The 25,047-nt window shown below is 38.7% G+C and overlaps 3 protein-coding genes across 3 annotated transcripts in view; 1 reads left to right on the top strand and 2 right to left on the bottom strand.

The window, feature by feature from the left end:
- Positions 1 to 25,047, bottom strand: part of LOC131267304 (store-operated calcium entry regulator STIMATE-like) — a 250,804-nt gene that overhangs the window by 116,967 nt on the left and 108,790 nt on the right. The gene's annotated exons all lie outside the window — the stretch shown is intronic.
- LOC131264395 (protein Wnt-1-like) lies at positions 518 to 5,383 on the top strand. The gene is made up of 6 exons (XM_058266698.1): positions 518 to 865; positions 935 to 1,055; positions 2,754 to 3,016; positions 3,421 to 3,567; positions 3,674 to 3,795; positions 5,182 to 5,383. The coding sequence occupies exons 1-6, from the start codon at positions 518 to 520 to the stop codon at positions 5,381 to 5,383; spliced, it is 1,203 nt and encodes a 400-aa protein (XP_058122681.1).
- Positions 10,632 to 25,047, bottom strand: part of LOC131267293 (CREB-regulated transcription coactivator 3) — a 33,491-nt gene continuing 19,075 nt past the window's right edge. Inside the window, exons 3-17 of the mRNA XM_058270136.1 lie at positions 22,935 to 23,039; positions 21,717 to 21,834; positions 21,486 to 21,646; positions 21,163 to 21,401; positions 20,929 to 21,088; positions 20,415 to 20,759; positions 19,816 to 19,863; positions 19,035 to 19,286; positions 18,821 to 18,951; positions 18,661 to 18,739; positions 17,220 to 17,282; positions 16,097 to 16,138; positions 15,767 to 16,013; positions 15,602 to 15,616; positions 10,632 to 15,204 (exon numbers count right to left, since the gene is read on the bottom strand). Coding sequence (XP_058126119.1) covers positions 15,083 to 15,204; positions 15,602 to 15,616; positions 15,767 to 16,013; positions 16,097 to 16,138; positions 17,220 to 17,282; positions 18,661 to 18,739; positions 18,821 to 18,951; positions 19,035 to 19,286; positions 19,816 to 19,863; positions 20,415 to 20,759; positions 20,929 to 21,088; positions 21,163 to 21,401; positions 21,486 to 21,646; positions 21,717 to 21,834; positions 22,935 to 23,039 — 2,127 coding nt within the window. The 3' untranslated portion in view covers positions 10,632 to 15,082. The remainder of the gene's footprint in view (positions 15,205 to 15,601; positions 15,617 to 15,766; positions 16,014 to 16,096; positions 16,139 to 17,219; positions 17,283 to 18,660; positions 18,740 to 18,820; positions 18,952 to 19,034; positions 19,287 to 19,815; positions 19,864 to 20,414; positions 20,760 to 20,928; positions 21,089 to 21,162; positions 21,402 to 21,485; positions 21,647 to 21,716; positions 21,835 to 22,934; positions 23,040 to 25,047) is intronic.

Raw genomic sequence — 25,047 nt, 5'->3', positions numbered from 1 at the left:
GCGAAAAGGGATGTTTAATGATGAGCTAGAATATTGTCGTCCGATCCGGGAGTCCAGGCAAGGACGAGGGACGACGACGATGATATTAAAAATCACTGCCGGCCGGATTGTCCGAACGACGTGATTGGATCGGACCAAGATGACCAAAACTGTTGGAAGCCCAGCTCAAATTCGAACGAAAAAGAACACCAAACCGTTTGAAGTCATTACACTTTACGACCCTCAAATTGCTGTCCCATCCGTTGGACTTTTTTGACGGAAATTTGGCGTAACTATTACTTACGCGATTCAAAGCGATCTTCCTTTCCTTCCGCAGCGGTGAACGGGTACAGTTCGTGCCAGAACGAGGCTTCCGGGAGCAGTGTCCGCTTCCGAGATGTCGGCACGAGCGGACTAGAAGAGCGGCAACCAGGAGACCAGTTCGAGCGTTAGTCTTCAGCCCTTTCCAATCGTCCTTCCAAACGGAACACGGGTCCAGTCCCGAATGTGCTAAGCGTCCGGTGTCCCACGGAAAACCATGGTACAGCAAGGCGAGGACGTTTGCCAGCCGTTTTGCTTTCGACCGTCGCCACCGCCGTCGGCTCAGATACCCGGACCCGTCGCCAAGCCGATCCAACGTCGGGCACGGTCGTTCCAGCGGACGTCCGCGCCGTGGGATGTTCGGTCGAAGTTGCTCCAGCTGGCGCTGCTGATACTGGCGTGCTGTGGCGGGCTGACGGACGGGAGCTGGTGGCGAATCGCCGACCTGTCGCTGGACGCGGCCCACTTCCACCGGGACAACCGGAGCTTTGAGCTGTGCGGCGACGGGACGTTCTTTACCGCCCAGCAGCGCGACACGTGCTACGACAATCCGGAGCTGCTAAAGGTAAGTTGAAATTGGGAGACGTACCACGCGATACGTCCGTTTTTACAACTCGGCTTTCGCTCCTTCCAGGTGATTGTACACGCTGCCAACACTGCCAAATACGAATGCCAAACATACTTTCAAAACAATCGATGGAACTGCTCGGCCAAGAGGGGCAACAGTATCTACTACGGTAATTTCGATGACAAAGGTAAGATGGGTTCCCATGCTGAGCAGATTCTCATATTTTGAGTTTGCAGTTTACCAAATTAAACTTTGGCAGTCCAAGCCTGCATCATTGTTGTGTTCTGTCTTTTTTATACTTCTTTATAGTTTAAGCTATACAAAGTGTTAAAATAAAATAACTCAATCAAGCAGATATTCCTCAAAATACTGAATAGAATAAGATTCATAATCGCTGCATTCTGGTTGTGGAGAGAACAATAAATACAAGGCCTTGTCAGGCAGAATTCACTGCTGTAAATGTTATGCACAACACTCAAGTTTTTCAAACATATTCAGTATGGTACTGTAGTAGTGTAGTATCGATCTGCGAGGAATTTCGAATTATGAGTTATTTTTCCTGGCTGGACTGCAAGAATTTAACGTTGTTCTTTTAAGGGGTGCATCTTGCCTCACATTACTTTAAATATACTATCTATTGAATGTTTTGCAAATGATTCTGATCTTTTACACCACACTTATACCCTTATTAGACGAGGGCTTTTTCTGTCATCTTTGCCCAGTATTTTTCTGCCAAAATTGGCTTTTGACATAAAAATGCTGTTCGCTCGTGTAATAACGCAAAGTTCCACAAAATTTGTTTTACAGTTAATTGATCATTTTCATGTTTGAATTTAGCGTATTGTTCAACCTAGAGTAACGAAAAAAAAATCTGCTGCAAACAACAGAGCAAAAAGTAAACAAATCGCCACTTTGACATAAACATTCTAGTCAAAAGGAAATCGGAACCATTCACGACTGGTCAGCAATATTGCTGTCAATGGCCATTTGACATTATCTTCCAAAATCGACAGACAGAAATATTCCTCGTCTAATAAGAGTTTTACTCTCCGTCATCACCTTTCACTGGAGATCAGGAAGATGAAACACTTTCTTCCAACTGGATCAAGTCAAGGAGAATGGACGCAATAAAGGAATATCTGCACATGACTCATTATTGTTTATTTCTTACGTTATAAAGCTTACTGAATAAAATTCATCGAAAACGCAACGTTTAATGCAGTACGGAGTAAACATTTTTGGAAAGTGGCATTTTCGCTGAGCTACAAGTAGAAATCATTTGTTGTAATATTAATCTCTACCGTTCGTATGTCAAAACGTTCTGAGAACGGATAACCTCAAAAACGTCAAACTTTACGATAAAATTATTTGTTGATAGATTGCATCACCAGTTTTTCGAAATCCTGAAACTTAAAAGGCAACCCTCGTATTATCAATCGAACATGTAATCTCATGCATATTGAAACCATTTATTGATTAGTTCTAAAAAGTTATTGCCCCATAAATAATAGAAAATGCAACATGAAAACTACAGTAATACTGAAAACTAATTCTTTAGGAATCTACGTCTTGTAATAGTACAATATTTTTCAATAAAATTTGTTTATAACATTTGTTAAACCGACGGTTTTCGAAGGCCAAGCAAAGACTTAGCTTCCTAAAGAACTTGTTTTTAATATTACTATAATTTTTATGTTGCATTTTGCATGGGTCAAAAATATTTTAGAACTAATTGCTACTGTCACCCACTTTTTGATGACGTGGGAGTCAACGTGTTATAGCAGTTTTGCCTGATTTGATGTTCTACAAAATCGTTAAAAGAAGGTCATTTTCCATATTTATATGTCTAATTTTGCTTTCGCTTAAACATTCGTCTCCTCGGCAGGGAATCGTGAGACCGCCTACCTGAGCGCCATCAACTCGGCCGCCCTTGCCTGGACGATCACGCGGTTCTGCACCAAGGGCGAGCTGAGCTCGTGCCACTGCGACCACATCCAGCGCAAGAAGCACAGCAAGTGGACCTGGGGCGGTTGCTCGGAGGACATCAACTACGGCATCCGGCAGGCGCGCCTGTTCACCGATCCGACGGAAAACCGCACCAGCAGCTTCGGCCTGATGAACCTGCACAACAACGAGGCGGCACGACGAGTACGTAAGTGCGGGTGCTGTGCGCAGGGCGGGCCCCAATCTGCGCACCGTACGCGACCATCGATCAACTATAGTTGCTAATTTAAGCCCTTGGGATGTTGCTGAAAAGATATTAATGGAATTTGAAAAATTGGTTTTCATGATAAGTAGAGAGCATCAAAGAAGATAAGAGCTGAAAATACACAGGCTCCCAATGAGTAAAGACAAAATGAAATATTTAAATTAAAAAATGCAACACTGAAGACTTATCGTCCCTTTAAAAAAAGTTAAATTTCACCAATCATCAAAATTAGCCAAACACAGTTGCATGTGCTCACCTTGTCTTCAGGCGCAGTACAACTTTGTCAATAAGTCCCAAAAAACGCAAACCATCTAATAAAACAGTGCCCAATCATTCGTTTCAGATATTGCGGTCCAGGATGGAGAAGGTATGCAAATGCCACGGCATGTCCGGTTCATGTACGACACGGGTCTGCTGGCGCCGTCTTCCACCGATGAAACTAATCGCCGACACGCTCGGTTCGATGTTTGACGCCGCGGCGCAGGTGAAGGTAACGAAACAAACCAAACAAAAAGCAAATGAGGCTCTTTTGAGGTGCAAAAATAGTATACTAACGCACTTTCGATGAACATTTGTCTCCCATCTACTCGAAACAGCCGGTCGAGAACAAGGGCATCATCAAGAAGCTCATGCGTAAGGATCTCGAGTACAAGAAGGTGAACAAGTCCGATTTGGTATACATCGCTGAATCGCCCAACTATTGCGAGGAAAACGAAAGGTACAGTTGACTGAAGACCATCTTTAGTCGGTTCGTTTTTGTCGCAATCAAATGATAATGCAGAGATGAATGTTTTTTTTTGTCTTCCATAAACTATTTTATGATATGCGATTCTTTTTTTTTTTGACTAAGTTCATTGATCTCATCGCTTTGACCACTCGCAGCATCTCTTTTATCACTTTCTTTTATTACTATATCTTTTATATTTTTTTTTTATTTTACTATTTATCGTATTGGGTTATCTATCACTAGGTTATTTGTTTTAAAGCGCAGTAATACAGTAGTTTAGTGAATAGTAGGTAGGTAATGCATTTACCACCTTAGGGATAACTATTAACATGTTGTACTACTACTACTACTACTACTTAACTTTTCATTTTAAAATATGAATGCAGTAATTCAGTAAAAAACAATGTTAGTTTTATTTTCAGTTTGTTCATTCGCGTTGCAATAATGGTTTTTATATATGAGAATCATATTTACTTTTCTATTAAATCAAAATCATGAATTTTGCTTATACCATTATTTTTTTCTTTTTTGGTGCAATTAACTACTGCACTTTCTCTTTTATTTAACAATCTCGCAGACGTCGATCTGCGTGGTAAACAAACTAAGCAAGAAGAGAAATTACTCAATTGTGTTTTGATGTACAAAATGTTACAAATCATCGCCTCCTCATGTTTTTTTATTCTGGTTAAAATAAAAATATTGATGCACTGCCTAAATATACGGCAATAATCAGTTTAAAGATTTTATTAAAAAAGTGTAAAATTCTCATAACAGTTTGCGGATTATGGACAAATTTGGTTTAGAAAAAAGTAGTGTCCTACTTTTTTCAATACATAGAAATAATACCTAAAGTTTTATTAACTTTTTCTTTTCAAACATTTCACAAAAAAGGACTTTATTTTATTCAAAAGTTGAAAAAATAATTTCTTGTAAACTTCCGTTATAGAAAATGAAAATGATAGTATAGATTTAACTTAGAAAGATTTTGCGGATTTCACAAGAAACAAGCTAAATAAAAAAAACATTTGAATAACATGACTAAATTGTAGTTAAATCTAAATATGATTGTATTTATGTATGATCTAATCTTTAATGAAATTCAATCAATTTTAAATGAAAAAATGTATGGTGAATGTAGCGTATGTTTTTAGGGCCTTTCAACTCACAACTGAATGGGTCCCTTAGAACGCTTAATCCTGCCAAACCGTGCTTATTCGGTTATCTTGTGTTGGAGCCCAAGTTTTATTTTCGTTTATTTAAAATTATTTTTTGTTCACGGCCATATTTTTCTTTTTGAGAATCTATTTACATTTCTCTGTTGCTTTAGATTGTATTTTACCAATCTAGTGAAATTCTCAACCGTTTGTCTCTTGCCAGCTTGGGCATCTTCAGCACACGCGGAAGGTTCTGCAATCGGACGTCGTACGGTATCGAGGGCTGCCGGCTGCTGTGCTGTGGCCGAGGCTACCAGACGCGCATCCGGAACGTGGAGGAAAAGTGCAACTGCAAGTTCGTGTGGTGTTGCGCGGTCAAGTGCGACACGTGCAGCATGCGCAAGGACGAGCACATTTGCAACTAAAATGCCGCTATTTGCCACACCGTGCTGAAGGACGTGTAAGAACATGACGGCGTAGAAGACATCGTGCGTCGTCGCAGTGGTCGTAACATTTCACTGAAGAGAGAGAAAAAGGTAGAGACATTTGACGAACGCGCGAGCTCCATCCCAAAAACAACGAGAAAACCGAAACCACACAGCAGGCAGACATTATAACGTAATAGGGGTTATCATGAAATCGTCGTTTCGTTTTAGCGGTCGCTAAAGGTGCTCATTTGTTCATTTCAGTCGCTAAAAGTTCATTATAATGAACAAATGAGCACCCTTAGCGACGAATGAGCGCCTTTAGCGACCGCTAAAACGAAACGACGATTTCATGATAACCCCTAATAAGCTCAACGTATCGCGAGCGTCAAACTGTAAAACCGTACAATGCGAACAATGTGTATCTATTTATTCAAACATCGAAACATTTCTTCTAACGTTCATTTGGTGCAACTCATGTGCGTCCATCGCATTCGCGTCAACGAAATGTAGGCCTCCTAGTCCTACGGTGTCTTTCAATCGTGGTATGGTCCAGCAATTAGATCTGCTTTCCAACAACAGCAACAATAGCCTTGGTTTTCCACCAATCGACATCAGCAGCAACTACACAACAAAATTGCCAATTAGACAACAAAACTGCTGATGCCGTGAAATTTGAATACCTTTCACAATATTATGAAGCAATTAAAATTGGATTTAACTGCAAGCTACAATCTGCTGTTTGTATTCCCTCTGTTGCAAGCAGTTGTATTGATAATTTCGAAAATCACAGTGACCGTTCAAATACTACGAAATAGAAACGTTCAACAACAACAAAACTGACAATTAGACAACAAAGCTGCCAATGACGTAAAATTTGAATACTTTCTGCTATTGTATGAAGGAATCCAATTCTGATTAAACCAATAGATTGAATCTACTGATTGTATTTTTAATTTAGCAATCTCGTTTATCACACTAAGTGTTCAAACGCTACGAAAAACAAACTTTCAACTAAATAATAATGTGCGGCACAGTTTCTGGACGGCTGTTGACAAATGTGCGAAAACTACTGGAAGTATTTAACAGTTGGACAAGTTGTGCAAGCAGGAAGCCAAAAGTTCACGTTGTTCAATGCATGTAGGATGTAAAAAAACATACGCCCAGTGTCCTGACAGTATCCCTGTTCTCGCAAGAGCTTTCTTCCATAAACTCTTTGGCCTTTTCGGTGGCCAACAACGCAATATTAAACCTCTCCCTCCTCCCCCTCCCCCTCATTCAACTGCACAGTTCTCAAGCAACAAAACCCTACTTCTTTCCTCCGAACCGTCCCCGATCTGCCGCTAAGAAAAACGATACCGTTGAAGGAATGTTTTAAGGTGTAAGTTGAAAGCATTTTGAATTTCTGTGATTTGATTTTAGAAGCATTATTATTTTATTTTGCACTCCAGTCGGAAACGCCGACGAGCGTTGCATGTATAATTTTATATTATTCTAAGGACATCGTAGGTCGATAAGTTGGTGCGAGAGCGCCGAAGAAGGACGGTTTTGGCGCACGGAAAACAATGGCATAGCGAATAAGGGTAAAACGTAAGCCTTTCTGTTCCATGAATAGTCCGGGTGGAGCTCAAAAGGCCACGTGCTCGCGGTTCCACGCACAGCTAGCAGTAGGTATTAAGTGAACTTGTATTTATTAGTTGCTCTTCTAAACACACCAGTATCGGGCTCCAGTTCCCAATCGGAAAATTTTGAAAATTTATGAAACTTCAAACGCCAAGCACATACCGAAGAGAGCAAAGAAACTAACAAACGCTGTTTAGTATTCGTGTTTATTCTTCCTCCCTCAATACCAACCGCCCTGCATTCTATGGCAAGAACTATCATAAGCTCTTTTGTACTATGTAACACGGCTACAAACCTTTCTAGTGTATGACCAATAAAGTATTGCCCTTTGAACAAACCAAACGGAACCAATATTTGATTTACGGCAGGTGAGAAATTGTCGTTAGTAACTGTATTCGATTCGATTTGCGTTTTCACGTTCGTCGCGGCATTGCAGTCACCGTCGGAACTGTCACTGGTGATGGAAACGTCCAGCCCGGCCTGGTCTATAAATCAATGGCAGAGACTTCAACGAGCAAGAAGAGAGAAAGTTTTGTGGCAAGATGCTGCTAAAAATGTTTTTATACCATTCAAATCCTGTAACGCTCGGGGATTTCGCATATCAAGAAATCGAAAATCTTTTTATGCAGTTCCAAAAATGTATATAAATGTTTCATTTTACTGAATTATACTTTCATCGATCTGACATGAAACCAAAAATTCATTCTTTTCTCTACCATAGTAACTGACCGATAGTTAATGTTGCTGAGGATACATTATTTGTTATGTTACACGCAAAAAATAACCTTAATCTTAAAAAATATCCAAAATAACCAATTGTCGATAGTTTTGAAAACTTTATATCTACAAATGAGTTATTATATTTTAGTATGAGTTATAGAAAATCTCCAGCTGTTTCTAAGTTTTTTTTAAGGAGAGGAAATCTTCGTAGACATCCGGTCCCCACCTGTCAAGGGTCCACGGTTAGTGCTGGATTTTTACCGGTTAAAAATGTTGTCCTTGAATCCTCGTCTGGATCTGGTCCGAATGGATATTACTACAAACGACCAGCTGCTAGGGAGTTTTATTCTTAATTAGCATTGGCATTACATGTTCCGTCATTAATATAAAAACTAAAATAAATACTACTGCCGCTTCGTATTATTAGCTGTCGAATTTCTGATATCTATTTATCTATTATTGATAATTCCAATGATGCAATTGAATAACCAAATTAATTTGGGTGAATAGCAAGTAATACGATCAAATCAATGATCTACAAAAAGTGAAGAAATATGTCACGATGTGCACTAGTGCAACTCTGATTTGAAATGATCGATCAAAAATAGTTCAGCTGCTTTAAAAAAAATCAAACATCTTACCCGATCTACTGAACGATATCAGAAGACATGAGAATGTACATGTTATGAAATTATTTTTCAATTAATAAACTTTCAATTAATAATTTTATGCTATTGTCCCTAAACAAAATGAAATCAAACAAACTTAAATTATATATTTTTGCGTTATACTTTATTTCTCGCAGTATCGTATATTACAGGGCATTTTTCATCTTGTTGAAATGCGGACTATTTTCACTTACATTGTTCGGTTTTGGTGAAGATGGTTTTATTTGCTCAAGCTTGCTGTATCTACTCACTTTGTGCCGCCCACGTATGACTCGTTTTGCACCAAACTCATTCGACTCGTTATGCACCAACAGCCTTCACCTGTTTGCACAAAGCATTGGCCTTTTGTTTTACTTCACTTATTTGTCGCACACTTCCTCGCTATACGCACATCACATCCAATTGGATGTGACTCTCCGATGCTCAGGCTGGTAGTTGAATGTATGGTTCGTTTTGTTCATTATGTGTATTATTTTTCTGCTCATTTGAATCTATGCTAGTTAATCACAAAATTTTACCATCTCTTGACGATTAGGATGAATTTGTAAAAAGTGGAAAAAGTAGGAAAAATGTATGCCATCGTATGCGGGCTGTAGTTATGTTTGAGTTTTAATCTTTTGATTTTAAATTCTTATCATTATGGTTGAAGGTTTACTGTAGTTGTATGTTATCGGTTGGTTTGGATTCACGCTCAGCATCAGTAAAATTTTCATTGTTTCACATGTATTTCATCTGCTTGCCAGTTTCATTTTCTTATCATAGTGAATTCTTTTAGTTTTTCACTTGGGATTGTGCTCCACGGACAAACACACATAGACACACACACTTGCAAACAGTTGCGTTAAAATGTGTTCGATCGATGTTGACTGTAAACGTTGGTGTGCTCGATTAAGTTGACATTTAACATCCTCCGTTTGTTTGGCCATAGCTTTTCCTCTCCGCGAGATCATTTGTAGCGGGGTTGTATGTTACATTCACAGTAATGCAGTAAAAGTAATTTCATGTTTTTCCGCTGGTTAATTCCCCCCCCCCCCCCCCCCCCTCCCTAATAACATAGCGCAACGCTTTTCTTATGCGTATCCTTTCCATTTCAACTCTATTATTCCTTGTTTTGCGGCTTGCGAAGATAAGCTTTTCTTTTTTGCTCCTCTCAACGCCAGAAACGATTAATTGACTGTTGCACCCACCATTCCGTGACTATTTGCTGCTGCTTATCAGATCAGTTACTATGACAGCCGCGATGGTGAAATTAAAATAAACCTTGATTGACTGAGACGAGACGCCAACTTGTGTTTCCCCCACGGTTTCCATGCAACATGACAAATGCTACTGCTTCTCATTTCAAATGAGTTTATAGTTTCGGGGCATGAATTCCCAAAGTTGTGTTTAAAAATTTGAAACTCTTTCTCTCCAAAATAATCATATTTCTAACAGTAAATATTTTTTTTTCATTTATGAGTAAAAATAATAATTTTAATCCTACTAAATCAGGTAAATTTTCCGACGAATACACTTATTTTGTCTTGTATTGTATGTCATTTCGATTTGAAATTTACATTCACCCGCTTGAAGGAATAGGCTTTGTTTTTGTTGTTGCATCAATTTAAATAATTTGTTGGTCGAATCAACAAACAACTGTAGGTTTTTAAACTTTCGAATTTTACACAGGTTGGTTTGCTTTTGTTTTGCATTTGCTCCTACACGTTTCACGATTAGTTTCTAGCTACAAAATACACAATTTAGCCGCCCAACTCAACTATTTATCTATAACATTAAATTAGTGTACTATTTGTTTGTTGGGTTTTTTTCACGCTTACTCTCCTCGCACAAATACAATATCTACATTTCACACTCGGAAATGGAACGAGAAGGTTCTGGTGCTCGGTATAAGGCGATGAGAACATTGGGCGGGAAGAGGAAAAGGAGAACGAGTGAGATCCTTTTGATTTTGGAGCTTGGAAAAAGATAAAAATTAGTTGACTTGATGCGTGTATGTTTTGCAAAAAGCCCCCCCATTTAGCCCGTGTGCACGCTTGTGCGGCATTCACAATGCTATCTATTATTATTTTTACAATTGCAGATCGCCACCATCACTTCACCAGAAGTATGTTTCGTAAAGTTGTATTCAAATAAATCTATCCAAAAAAGGTACACGCACACACACACACTCACAGTGAGGGAATATTTAGTGCTAGCATCCTGCCAATAAATGACCCCATACTACACCGTATGCTACCGTTTTCATTTCACTTAATCATAGCATGCACCGACTGCCATTTTTTTTATTTATGTTTTTTTTTTTCATTTTTTTTTTCTCTAAGGCCCAAGCTACTCTTTTGGTTGACTTGTGCGAATCGGTTATCGACTGAACTGTGGTGTTCTATCGTACAGCATCACGATCGTATCGTATATCACCCTACCTTTTGACTCTAGAGTTCTTTAGTTTTTCAATGGTTTTCTTGTTTTTTTCCAAAACCGACGCATATTAAGATGCACTCGAAAGATCAGGTAGACCCTCGTCGACTCTACTGTTAACTAGCTACGAAAATGTTCTTGCCATTCTTTCTTGCTATGCTTTGTACACTAATCCTAACGAGCGAGTTTTTCGTACGGGCTAGTTTTTTGAAAAATGCTCTAATACATGACGAATGCAGAGCGTTAATGACTCAGTACGTTGAAACCCATAAAATCATTAGGGAAGAATGACATTAGTAACTGCAACTGAAAATTAACAAGATCAAAGATCTTGGTCGGGTCAAAGATGATGGGATACGTTTTGTTTTTTGGCACAGTCAAACTACAAATGCATGTAATTTTGTGTGAAAAAGTTTTGTTCTATGCAAAGAAGGTTTGAAAACACAAAACGTTATGCTAGAAATAAAAAAAGAATATAAGTTATTTATTTTAAAAACATATACAGAGCAAAATGTAAATTAAACACAAAACATAAGACATTTTTGTTTTTTTAATTGTGTCGAATAAGAGCAATTTCTTACTGCTAACACTGTTTTACTCATCCATTTTCTTATCTGTTATACGCCTACGGTTCATAAACGAGTTTATGTTTTATGTTTTAACGATGCTCAGAGCTAAAATTCACTTTTCGGTTAACACATTTTTTTCTATTGATAAGACAAAAAGTACACTGGATGCGCGTCAGTTTCGGTAGATAAAACAAAACAAAACTAAATAATGCTAGGGCAACAAGAAACAATCATTGGTTCGTATGATGCAAGTTTCTTGCCGCCATCTTTCTCATCGTAACATTCTCGTTTTTTGTTTTGTTTTTAATTCACATTTGCTTTATACTCCATATCAGGTCTATAGTATCAGCACAATTGATTACGATTTTTTCATTCTCTTCCATTGTATCTTTCGAAGGAAATTTCCATGGGTTTTGTGTTATAGGAAACATTGTTCGCGGAAACAAGTTATGTAGGTTGTAAGAATCACAATGTTTTAGTTAATTTTAGCTGAATTTCCATATTTCTTAAACCTGTAGCGGACGCATTAACAGTTGATTTTTATCTGTGCATGTTGGTTTGTGGTGTAAGATGGAAAATCCAAATAGTTGAAACTGGAAGGCTCTTATTTGTTTTATGTATTGAAATGTAATCTGCTTGCTTTTTATTTCTTGTACGAGTCCGAACTATAATAGGTGGAAATATAAAAACAATTGGCGTAGAGGATGTCACGTAGTGACGGAAAACTTGTATTGTAAACGATTACTTCTAGATTCTGGTCCACGTTCTAAAGATGGTTGGCCGTATACATTCGACCAAAAGCAGCAATGTAGGCAAAGGGACAGATGAAGGTGGGTAATTTGCATATGACGAAGATTGGATGGAACAACTCTAAGCGGTTGAAAAGAGAAAGAGGAAAAAGGACTTGAGCGATAAACTTGCGTAGAGAAAGGGGTTTCAAAGTGTAGCTCATTTCGTGCAACTATGTACAAGTATGTTCTTATGTTCAACAGACACTGGGTCCGTTCGCTAAGAATATCGTCACTGCTAGGACTGTCCGTTGGATTGTAAAAGACAGCAAGAACTAAAGCAAAACATTGAAGACATGCACAAATCCAAGGTCAGACACGACCAGCACTGCGCAATATGTGAAAACAACACGAGCATAAACAAAGAAACTGCTTGTCCCGTGCTGTACATTTAACACTGTATGGTCAGATTTGGTTTCTAATTTTATCGCACTTCTTTATCCCTTCTTTCTCATCTCCTAGCGCTATCGTATCCAATTACGGGTCCGATCGGTTCAATTAAAACACATTTAGCTTCTTTGTACTTCAACGTTATGTGCCATACGGGGGCGGAATCTCAACTGGGTTTCTTCGTTTGCACTTATTAAGGTGATAAGAAGGTAAGAGCACGAGAGCAGGCGTTTGTTTGTTTGAAGTTTTTTTGTTTTCGCTTTTTAAACTAGTGCCGGGAATCACTTACATTACCCGGCCTTTCGCACTTAGTTGCACGGGTTACGCCGTTACGTGTAGTAGGATCAAGAGAAGGACAGTAGAGTTACACACAGAATTCGGTAGAAGGTAACAAACAATTCAAACAACTTGATATGTTACGATATTTTAACATTGATTAGCTTTTCTCGATGCAACGGTTGCGCTGCAAAGACCTGCACATGGTATGCAGCTTTCGTTTCACTTATTATAACTCTACAATCCCAACATCATCACAGAATCAAGCAAACGTTCATTCCTATGTAAGCCCCGCACATCATTCGTATCGTTCGTCATCATCTTATCATGTGTGTCGATACAGTCATCGTGGTTTATCTTTACTCGGTCCCGCTCTGTCTCCTTTTTGGAGCTTCGGACAAAATACACAGTACCGTAGAATGAATTTTACCAACCGACCGGAATTTTGTCAAACGTTGTGTGTGCTTGGATTCCTATTTCTGACAGATATACGAACCAAGAATCCAAAAATAGGAGAAAAAAGCAACGTAGAGTAAATCAAACGTTACAAAGATACATCATTGAATGGATAAAAAAATGGCCATTTTGTAGGCTTTTAACCAGTATCCGTCTTTGTAGTCCATAAAAGTGTCATTAATTAAGTATTTCGCCACCGGTTCAGCTTGGTTCGGTTCTAACTCATTTCTCACAGGGATTTGAGTTCCTTCCGTAGGGAAACTTCATTCCTGTCCTTAGTATAGATGCATGCAGATGTACTCGCTCCTATCTCTTCCTTTACATAGCATTCATTCATTCCATTTATTCTAGTGAATTCGCCTTTTTTCGTTGCCTAACTAAACTTGCATTAATCCTTAGCTACAATCTCGCTTATCTTAAATTCCCGATGTCGGGTAAATAGCACAATGTTGTCATTTCTACCAGTAGTAGCTTTAAAACAGAGCATTACACAGAGAAGTTTGGGTTCCCCGCTATCGCAACTGTAAACTCCTGGGGGTGTAAGGTGTACGTGCAAACCACTCTTAGTCTACGAGACCTATTTTACCCTATTTCGAGGGGTTTGCTTTCTACAATCGACCCTGCAGCTTAACCCACTTTCCTCACAATCTACCCACAAACTGATGTTATCGCTCATTTTCCTTTCATCTTTTGTAAAACCTCGCTTTTCGTTTCCCTGTTCACGACCGAGACAGTATCACCTATATCTAAGCCCTGACCGGCAAATTCTATCTCTTTGCCATCTTAGGTTGTGTTTTGAGAATCATTCCCGACCACTGCGCCAACAACAGAAACAACAACGACGTTGACTTAATATCGTTCGTTTATGAGAAACAAACAAAACGAAATCAACAACAAATAGAACAACCCGAATGAAACAGCTTTTTTCGAATTAAATTAAATAATATTTATCGAAAGTTTAAACAATTCCACGAAGTGTTCACAATTTGATTTGTTTTTCTTTTTTGTGCTTCAAGACGATAGTTCTACGAAATCTGTTTTTTTTTAATATGCAAAAACAAATAAACACGTTAAGGAAAACACACTTTGCATAACTTGAGCTTGCAAAGTATCATACAAACAGAACAATCGTTTAATTATGATGAATTGGAAAACGTACCAGGTTAACAATGCACCATATCAGTACAGATGAAAACATACAAATGCTTGCCAGCTTATCCATGTAAAACATAGCAGGGACAACGAGCTATCGACGAAATAAACAATATACCTACCCTGGAAGGAATAGCTGGCGCCTATACAGGTTAGTATTTGTCTAACTTTGTTGAGAGAAACGAAAACAAATCTTGTTCTTGATCTATGCCAAGTAACGTAAAATAGTGTGAGAGAAGTAACTCAATCTTATGACCTACTTTTGTTTTTTACAATCATTATAACCACACATGCCGCTATTAACATGTATCGAAACTTCCACCTCTTATGCTCTACACCACCCATCATCGGTATCTATCGCTCAGCCTCAAGTAACATTTCAGATTTACGTTAGTTTAAACTAATATGTGTCCCTCCACCCGCACATGTTTGAGTCCTCGTGTATGTGTATGTGTATGTGTATGTGTGTGTACGTGTGTGTGTGTGTGTGTTTTCATGTATGTGTCTGTATGTCAGCGGTACACCTTTCGAAACAACTCTAGCATTGATCCAGGTAACTAATTAAGTCATCTATTTCGGGCCACTAAGCTGCTTCACCAGCGGCGTACGGTGAAAACCCAGCATTACTTCTCTGCTCACGATCTACTGTAAGTCCCGCCGAAAGCTGTCCTCGTCCATTGGATCGATCATTGTGCTAGTGTCGGAAAGCATTTGAATGCTCTGGAAATCCATATGGCCAAGACCCAGGTCAGCCTCAAAGTCGTCTGTAAAGGAATATTGAAACAAACCGTAGCAGTCAGAAATGTAAAAGTTACGTATAATCTATTTCAAAAGAATCTACTGTTCGAGACTATGAAACGAACAAAGTAAATTGAAAACTATAAAAAAAATCACGATTGTAAGGGCTACGGCTATCGCGTACAGTAGTAGATTACATGTAGCGTAATAATAAAACACACGATATGCGAATGATTATGGAACATTTATAGCATGACACGTATGACATGGCATTTACAAATCATTCCACAGTATTTACTCGCTTTTACGTCTTGATAATTACTTTGAATTCATTTTATTTTTCCACGAAAAAACAATGACGGGTAAAACAAACTAAACACATATTAACCTATCCTAACGATCTTGCAACAAAACTCTACTTACCTCTGGTAGAATAATCTGCAAATGGAAATGAGAATGAATCACAGTCATTAGCAGTTCACAGATGAATGTGCAATGAAGCGTCAAAAGGATCAACGGAAACGATTAAAAAAAAGCGCACACGATTATCGGCAAACCCATGTTGCCCATTGAATCCCTGGTACTTACCCGTAAACACGATTTCCGGTATCGTCGGTGTCGGCGGTTCTATCAGGGTATTCGTTACGCTGATCAGCGGCTCGTTGGTTCCATTAAACAGGCTGTTCATGCTAGTGTTCTGCATGTTTTGCATGTTCTGACAGTTGACCTGGCTTAGATTGGATTGCGCATTTACCGTCTGATGACCCTGCCCGTTCCCCTGAGCGGGGTGGGTTCGTATACCGATTCCGTTGTTCATGAGGTAGGTTTCGTCAAACTACGGTAAAGTGAAAGAAAGTAAAATTACTATTTTGAATGACACATTTTCACAACCAAAAACAGCTGGCCGAACGGACTTACCCCACCGAAGAGCATTTGATTCGTGGTATAATCATTGTCACCCTGTACGTGAGTTTACGATGTTTTATACGATAACATAAAAAAGGAAAAAGAGATAAACGTGAGTAGAATTTCGCATTTGGCAACGTAACGCAAGGCAGAATGAAAACGAACGAACAACCGTAAGCCGAGTGAAAAAATAAGATAAATCTAGAAGTGAAAAGAAAGAATCAAACGAGATATGATACATGAACATCAAACGACAATGAAATAGAACAAATAGTAGGAAAATGGAAACGTAACAATTCGTAGAAAAATTCATTGATATGCGATGAAAAATGGAAAGCCAAAAGTAACTCTATGCCGAAATCATTATAGCGTATAGTAGAACCGGCTACAAAAAATCAGGATAGCGTAAAGAAAGTAACACATTCATTAATTAACAACACGATGCATCACACACTAAATTCGATGAATAAAAAGATTGCCACAAATAGGCAACACTCATGCACTTATTCTAATTAGTTACTTAAAGTAAATAATATATTTGTAAAATTTTCTTCAATATCACATAGTTAGATAATTAAGACCTGTTTCTAAAAAAAATAATATTTTTATCAAAACTTTTAATCAGGGTCTGGATTATAACCCACGGCCCAAAATCCTCATCTTATTCATCTATTCATCTTTTACATCTATTCAATTTTCAACATTAAATTTATGTATTAACTATTCACCATTCATGCATATAATTCTTTTTTATGTTACATTTTAATATTTACGAATTGTTCTCATAACGTTATCATAATTTCATTCAAGATGGTAAATGATTGTCTTAATCTGATCATTAAGCTAACAAATATTTATCATGTGTCGCAGAAGAACATATCACACAATCATAACAAATACTAAAGTAGATTTGCTATCTAATCACGAATGAGTTCGAGTTTTGAACAAAATCAAACATCGGCATTATCCAAAAAAATTAAAACTTTAGGAAAATTGTGCTTCTATTTACAGCGGATTACCACGATTAAACAATACAGACAAGGAGGAACAAAAACAAATTACAAAAATAGCGAAACTAGACGTATGAGTTACTGTATCGAAAAAAGAAATAAGCAAATGGAGAAAAGGTATCAACCTGCACTTGCGCGGTCAATGTACATCCAGACTCTACTAGACTCTGAACCAGAGTAGTCCAGTCCTGCAGAAGGATGATGGTGAAGATTGTGGTGTGTCGATGAACGGGATTATTGTTATATATAAATATATTTTATTTTATTCGTGAAGATCCGCAACAGGAATTGTAGATTATTGTACCGAAGGAAGCGATGTTGTGAGCAGTCAAGTGCCATTCGTTAAATTTGCCAATGATTTCATTTTAGATGTTAAAGATATCGTTGTTATTGGGACACCAAATTTACAAACCATGGGAACATCACAAAAAAGGAATGTTTTAGTAACATTAAACATTCACGCAATATGAAATGGGAAAAAGAAAACAAACAGAGGTCGATGAAGGTTGATTGAACAGGGACCAAAGCGAAGAGTTTAAAATAAATAAATTCGGTCCAAGTTGCAAACGCGTTAGTAACGATGGCGCACAAAATTATCGCATTAATCGAATTTGTAGCAGTCGAAGAAACGGGTTGGTTAGTTTTTTAATATTAGTTTGGAGGAAAAAGAAACCACCTCCAGCAGCATACGATATTGATGAACAATGAATCGCCATTGGAAGGAGGAAAATTGAACACTTGTATTAGTAATATTGTACGATATCTCAATAAATAACATATAGCTAAAAACGAAAATGTCATCGTAAGCTGGTCGATTGAAACAAATACTTTTAATTGAACTACCATTCCGACTACCAGAGAATTTTCACTTCAAAAACCAAAATCAAATCATATAAATGCAAAATAAGGAAATGATCGGTTTGTTGCGGAGGTGTGTCGTGGTAGAAGATTGAAATTTCGATGCAGACAAATTTTGGACAAAAAAATAACAACAGTAGTGACAGTATATACTGTTGCGGAAAAAGCATTGCTTTTGAAAACCAATGCCGATGATACGTGATAACATTTTTCCTAAGTCAATGGTAGCGCCTCTAAATAGGAATCTACAACCGGAAAAACATTTACCAATACAACGCTTGCCAATAGGTTAGAGCTAACGTAACTCGGGGGATTCAAGAATTTAAATTGCCAATGGAACCAAAAAATCAACAACTTAATGTGAAAATACAGGTTTCGAGGATGTTAAACTAAAGTGGGAAAACAAAGATCACATAATATAGCAAGACAATTTACTTTCCAATCAGTAGATTTAGGAGTAGAGGTAGAAGTAGTAGCAGTGGAGTGATAGTGAACCAAATCGATCTGATCGTTTGATGTAGTGCAATGATGTTATGGTATGTATATAGAGGGTGGTGGCGAGAATGGGAGGGTTAATCTCCTGATATAAATATTTCGATGGGCCATGGATAATGGTAGACATATGACGGAGGACAACAGAAGGGTTAACAAAAATGAAGACCACAATGAACAGCAAATCTGTTAATATTTAACATAGGTTATACCTACCAATGTTATGTGCTCCAAATACTGCGGTAAGGTGTTCTGCACGAAGACGTCATTCGTCGGATATTTCTCGTAAGTTTGTCTACAAATGCCAAAATAGATAAAGATTAGATGTATCAGTTCCGGGTTGGATACGGTTCTCCTCATGGCACCTATTTCTTACCCGTTGTTGCTGCCAACACTGTGGGACACTGGACTGCAGGGTGCACTCGAATTCGAGTCGGGATTGTTCACCAGTGCCAAACCCGGACTGGAACCGGGACTGGGCCGAGTACGATAGTCCGACATTAGTTGCTGAAACATATCGAACAAAAGTTAGTTAGGACACTCTAGAAAGCAGACGAAACACCTATCTCAGATAAGCGTACCACACTTACCGGGGACATATTTCCGTGAGATCCATACAGTATGCTTTCCGGTGAATTTTGGTTCGATGATCCCAACCCGTCGTTGATCTGCGTGAAGTTGTCGTAGCTGATCTGCTCTAGATTCGATATTCGTTGCTGTTGTTGCTGCTGCTGTTGCTGCTGCTGCTGCTGCTGTGGGACTACCTGTTGCTGTTGTGGAGACTGCTGGTGCTGCTGTTGTGGTGACTGTTGTTGCTGGCTAGTGTCATAAGTATTGTTGACCTACAGGACATCGACACAGTTAGACATATGTTGTTACTTTTAAAGTTAACATTCGACTCTAAAGGATGTTCGGTGGACTAATGAAAAAAGTTTAATAACTATATTGCAGTAATATATTGCAAATATGAAAAACTTGTTTTAAATGTATTTAAAATTGGATGAGAACGAACAACAAAGTATATGATGTTGCTGGTTTCTTCACTTAGTCATTTTCGAAGGACGATTAAATTTTTGTTGGTTTCTTTCTACGACGAACAGTGACAAACTTATTCCTTGTATTAGTAGTTGATACATCTAGCATATGGCAAAAGTGGCGTAGCTGAAATGCACATAATATTTTGCGTGCGTTAAGTTAATGCGTATCATTTTAGCAAATTTTATTCTGATCTTTAAAGAATAGCTCACCAAACAAAAGTATCGTAATTCAAGCGAAACAAATTGATATTGTTCTAATTTCCAAATAAAAAATACGAACACCGTATACGAAATGAAATGATGGAAATAATAGAAAAAAAGGAAAATTATATACCTTCGACATAAACGAATATCTATTACTATCTGGTACAGATAAAAAAGGCTGCAAAAAATTAATGATAAAAAGAGAAAGAAAAACAATAATAATAAATATAACACAGCACGATCACAAGCAAGCTGCAATTAAAAGAAGATAAGAAATGTGCATAGAGACTGGCGAGACGTTAGGAGTGTATCAGTGTGTGAGAAGTGAGGAGTAGTAGAAAACAAGAATGGTTGCCAAAGGATACCATTGTTATAGAGGAGTAGGATTGTTCTGTAAGGAACGGATAAGGAAAATACAACAAAATATGTGTTGACACATAAGAGGGGAAAAATGCCACAATTCATAAATTAGAAAATTACAGTATTAACAGTTGGCAAGCATGGCAAGATCAGTCTAAAATAATGACAATAAATGTGAAGGGGTTCATCTGAATGAAATGTTTGTCCTGATCTCTTGCCAGTGCAGCTATAACAGCGAGCACACAAGCCTAGCAGCAAAGCTTCTACACAGTTCGTGGTATCTTTATCCCTTAGACGATCCTTTGCGAGAGTCCCATCTAGGCTCGCCATGTCGTGTATATCGTCGTCGCCATGAAGCTGCACACTCACCGGACTAGAGATGGTTTGTGGTTTCGTTTTCTTGCCCTTAAGCCCATTGTTAAGAGCGAGACCCGAGCCGTTGTTGCTGTGATTAACCACGGCGTTTACCATGGCGTTTGCAGGGACCCCACTGGGGCTACAGCTGATGCCGCTACCCGTTGGACTGACGGAACCGCTGTTCGAGAGGCTGGTAGGGATGGGGTATCCACCGACGCCGTTCCCGCCACCAACACCACCTCCACCGCCACTCATTCCTCCGCTGAAACTGTTGGCCCGCGGATGCGGATGATGCTGATGATGGTTTTGGATGGCGGAGGTGGGCGATAGCGACGAGGGTGATGTACCAAGAGGACTCTACAAAAAGGATAAAAAGAATAAAAAGGATAAGTTCGTCAACGTTCAGCTAAACAACGCTCTTTTATCAGGAAGATGCAAGTGCGTTGGTAAGAAAAAAAAGAATGACAAATAAAGTCTGTCCGGAAAATATTTTTTAGATTACTTTCAGACTGCGCAGTACACTCACCGGACAGTAGCTGTGGGTCTGTCCATTCGGATCGTACTCCTGATCTAACGTGGCCGGATACATTGAGGGGTAGCCAACGGAAGTTAAGTCTGGCAGCGAGCCCGTGTTGCTCGGGATGGGTATCTGTATGCTGTCCGGATGGTTTTGGGTTGGGTAAATGCTGCGTAGGGGAAAGACAAACCGAGTATTAGACAAAGTACCTGGACTGGCAATGTTACCCCAGTTTGACCATACTTAATTCCTGGTAACCTTGGCAGAGCAGTCGACGAGCGCGACCTTATGTCCTGCGTCGACGACCCGTTGTTGTCGTGGTGGCTGTTGTGCGGATGGTGGGGATGATGGTGGTTGTGAAGGTTGTTGACCATGTGGCTGCTGTGTCCTTTCGCCATGTGTTGAGCATTTGAAATCTTCCTTTGCACTGTCGGGCTTAAGGTAAGGGGCGAGTGTGTGGTCAAGTGGTTCGAATCTTGTTGCTACAGTAGAAAATAATCCAACAGTTAAACATTGCTAGCGAAACGCAACCTGCGAACGGGGATGAAGTAGTAAATTCTTGGTACCTGATTCTGACAAAGACTCTGATGAATGGCTGAGTCCGAGATTGACCGATGCCAGTTGCTTTCCGTTGGCGGTATCAGATGCACCGCACTGTTTCCGTACGGTGACGTGTCATGGTTTCGACTCGCTTGTCGATTCCGCATTGGTCCACCGGGTGTTCGACCTAAAAGAACCAAATAATTGGATGGCATTAATAAACAACGGATTAGCGAACATACAACATTTATCTCTACCTCTGGACTCTCTCGTATGGCTCGGAGTGCTGGCTTTGGGGGCGATTTCTTTTTTCACCTTAATCGTCTCCGGCTGCGTGTAACTCTTCAGCTCGGTCATGTTCGAACCGTCGTCAGTCTGGAAATATAAAACAATAATAAACAATTAGAATCGAGCTATCTGATAAGACAACTACACTAGAACAAACTAGTTTGGTAAAAAGTTTTTATCATTCTATCGCATACAAACAATTAAATTTGTCGAAAAAATCTGGTAGGAAAAGAGCAGCTCACTGCTGAACTTCAGCGAAACTGATTTTCTTCACATTTATCATGCATCGAAGGGTTTGCCAAGAAAAGTAACAGCTACGCTTTAAATAAATGTCAATGACTTCCAATTCCATACTTGTCTCACACCATGCGCCTCCATCTCCTTTGAGTTTCAATATGGCAGCTTTCTTTATTAATTTTTGAGGTTTTTTTCCATTTATTTTTTTTTACATTTTTAATTTAAGAAAGATAAGTGTTTTACTATCTTTTTTTGTTGTCAGAACGACGAATTTTATTTTTTAAAGAAATATAGATAAGAAAAATTATAAAAGATCACCTATAAAATGTGTGCAATGTGCAATTTTTCGTTGAGAATTATAAAAAAAGAAAAGAAAACTAAGTGCGATAAATAACCAGTTATGAAGGTTCTAAACCACTACAAACGTTGGTTAAACTGCACGCTATATACTATTTATCATTTAACATTATTTTAACTTAAATCTATTTTATCTATTGCTAAAGTGTGCCAAAGAACATGCTTTAGGCAATGAATATCCGAAATCAAAAGACACTAATGTATAGCGAAAACATCCTAAACTTACTTTCTATTACTCTATGCAATATAGTTTTAATTTAATCTAGTACAAGAAATCATGCACAGTCCTGATCATACAAATTGCAGGATATTGTGAACAAAATAACATACATATGATGAACACTTTTACTTTAAGAGAAAATACTGTGAACAATTTCAACGTAGTGTCGTTACTCATATCAAAATAAAAGCCAGCTAGAGAAGGACGAAATATGGGACTCAAAAAAAGGGTATGCACCAAAGGTGAAGCCAACTAGGAGAAACAGGACCAAAACAACCATCATCAGCAAGAACAATTAGAGGAGGGCAGCTAAACCGAACAAAACAACACACTATCGAGTGGTAAACGAAAGTGATAAAATTACGATAAAAACCTTTTTCTGGTACTGTTTGTTATCGTTATTGACGTTGGGCAGAGAGCCGCCGCGAAACGTCCCCAATGATCCGGTGGTCGGTGACAGGTTGACACTCTTGGACGCCTAGGAATTTGCATATTGCAACACAACAACGCACGACGAACCGAACGGAGGTGGCGGTATTTGCATCATGTTTTTTTTTTTCATATATATTTTTGAAAGATGTGTAGACAAAGATGAGATATCAGTTTAGAGTGTTGCAACGACGAATCATTCAGCAAGTTGATGACGGGATGACGAAGGAATTCGTGTGGCGCAAAATAATCGAAAAAAGCAAAACGCAATCAATGATCACTCGTTGAAAGTTCGCAAATTTTCCCAAAACATTTCATTACATAGAAATTAAGAAATGGAGCTTGTCGAGGTTTCTAACCTTTTCAATTATATTATTTATGGGCATATTATTTATTTTTTAAAATTACTCTTATTTCAATCGACCAGTCAGTTCAATGCATCTTTTTGATTTATACAATTTGTGGAACCAGTTTTTTACAATATGCGGAAAATGGTTTTCTTGGATAACCAACGATACTTAACATCAAAATTTAAAACCATTTCGGACTTTGGTTTTTATCCACCCACCATTAACTGTTACTTATTATCTCGAACAAAAAGTACAAAAACACGAGTACTTAATACATTACCGATTAAACTCAGAATTTCCTTGCAAATCTTGCCACAATGCGCGACACCTTCGGCAATTCAACAAGTTTCGTTCGAGTGCTGATTAATATTCCACGAGAACTGCCCAACCCGTTTGTTCCGCATAAATCTTTAAATAGTACATGCCTACTAATTATCAACACAATGTTCACAAACCTCCCCCAATAACGCGCTCCTCGGATATTCCCCCTGCTCGCCCGTATTCCCAGCCGCCTTTCCCCTTCACTCTTGCACCACTTCCACATGGTTGCCACAGCGGTCACTCATCAACCGTGGATAGTAGTAGTGCTTACTAGTCGGCGTTGACAGCGCTTCTTGAGCGCATGTTTGTGCGAAGAGGTTTGCTCGACTTCGTCCCAAGCATCAGTGAGGCGGAAAAGTCGTCCCCATAAGGCAGAAGAGTATGGTTGAACGAGATCAGCACAAAAAACAACCACTTTAAAGTGCGGCTTAAGGTTAATTAACTTTCGGCACTCCATCAGTGACACCCGAACCGATTGCCTTTCTGTTGTTCCCGAACGGTTATAGCGTTTCGTTCGGTTTTGGGAATGCTCAAACTCATCAACCGCCGCTCAAACCGGGACGAACAAGATGATGATGGGTTGAGGTAGATGTGATTATTTTCGTCGCCAAAGTTCTGCCCCGAGTTCGGTGTGCGAGTTACCAACGCAACTTCATTAGTAATTTCATACATCCGCGGTAAATGATTGATGTTGGAAGGCTAAAAGCGTGCTGGTGACCGAAATTCTAATCGAACCCACCTCGTTCGACACTTTGGACCGGGAGATACTTTATGAAACATAAACCACTGTGCTCTTATGATGCCTTAACGTGAAACACATGGCACAAGTTCTCGTAATAAATGAAACGATGTTACCCATCCGTAGAAGCGGAAAAAAATTAAACTAATTGAAGCAATTTTAAATCGGGAACGACAATTATAGGAAGGAGTAAAGTGCCAATGGATTGATACAAACATATCGTTCGTTGGTGAGAACAAGGCAACAAGGACCAATTCCATCGTCCTTTTTACAAATTTCATCCACTTGCCCGAGTCAGGTAAGGGCAAAACTGTGAAGAGATTAACGGAACATTTCCTTAGCACAAGAACTATCATGAATTGGAATTGTTCAACTCTTCCGTAACCAGTCAAAAAAAATCGGAGTTTTTTGCGAAACCTCGAAAAGCTGGTTTATAGTTTAATGTTTTTTTGAAGTATATACTATAAGCAAAATATATTACAATTCAATTTAATAATTCGCAAATGAACCTTTTTTATTGATCCTAAGTCAACAAGTGGAAAACTAATCTGTGGGAGTGAAAAATAAACACCGTGTTGATAGCTGTTGGACAATATCGGCCCAGTTGGTTTATTGAAAAATTATCTATTGAATATAAAAAAACATAA

Source organism: Anopheles coustani, chromosome 2 (assembly GCF_943734705.1).
Source record: "Anopheles coustani chromosome 2, idAnoCousDA_361_x.2, whole genome shotgun sequence".
Lineage (NCBI taxonomy): Eukaryota > Metazoa > Arthropoda > Insecta > Diptera > Culicidae > Anopheles > Anopheles coustani.
The sequence above is the reverse complement of the archived record's forward strand: the minus strand, read 5'-3'. Positions and strand labels throughout refer to the sequence as shown.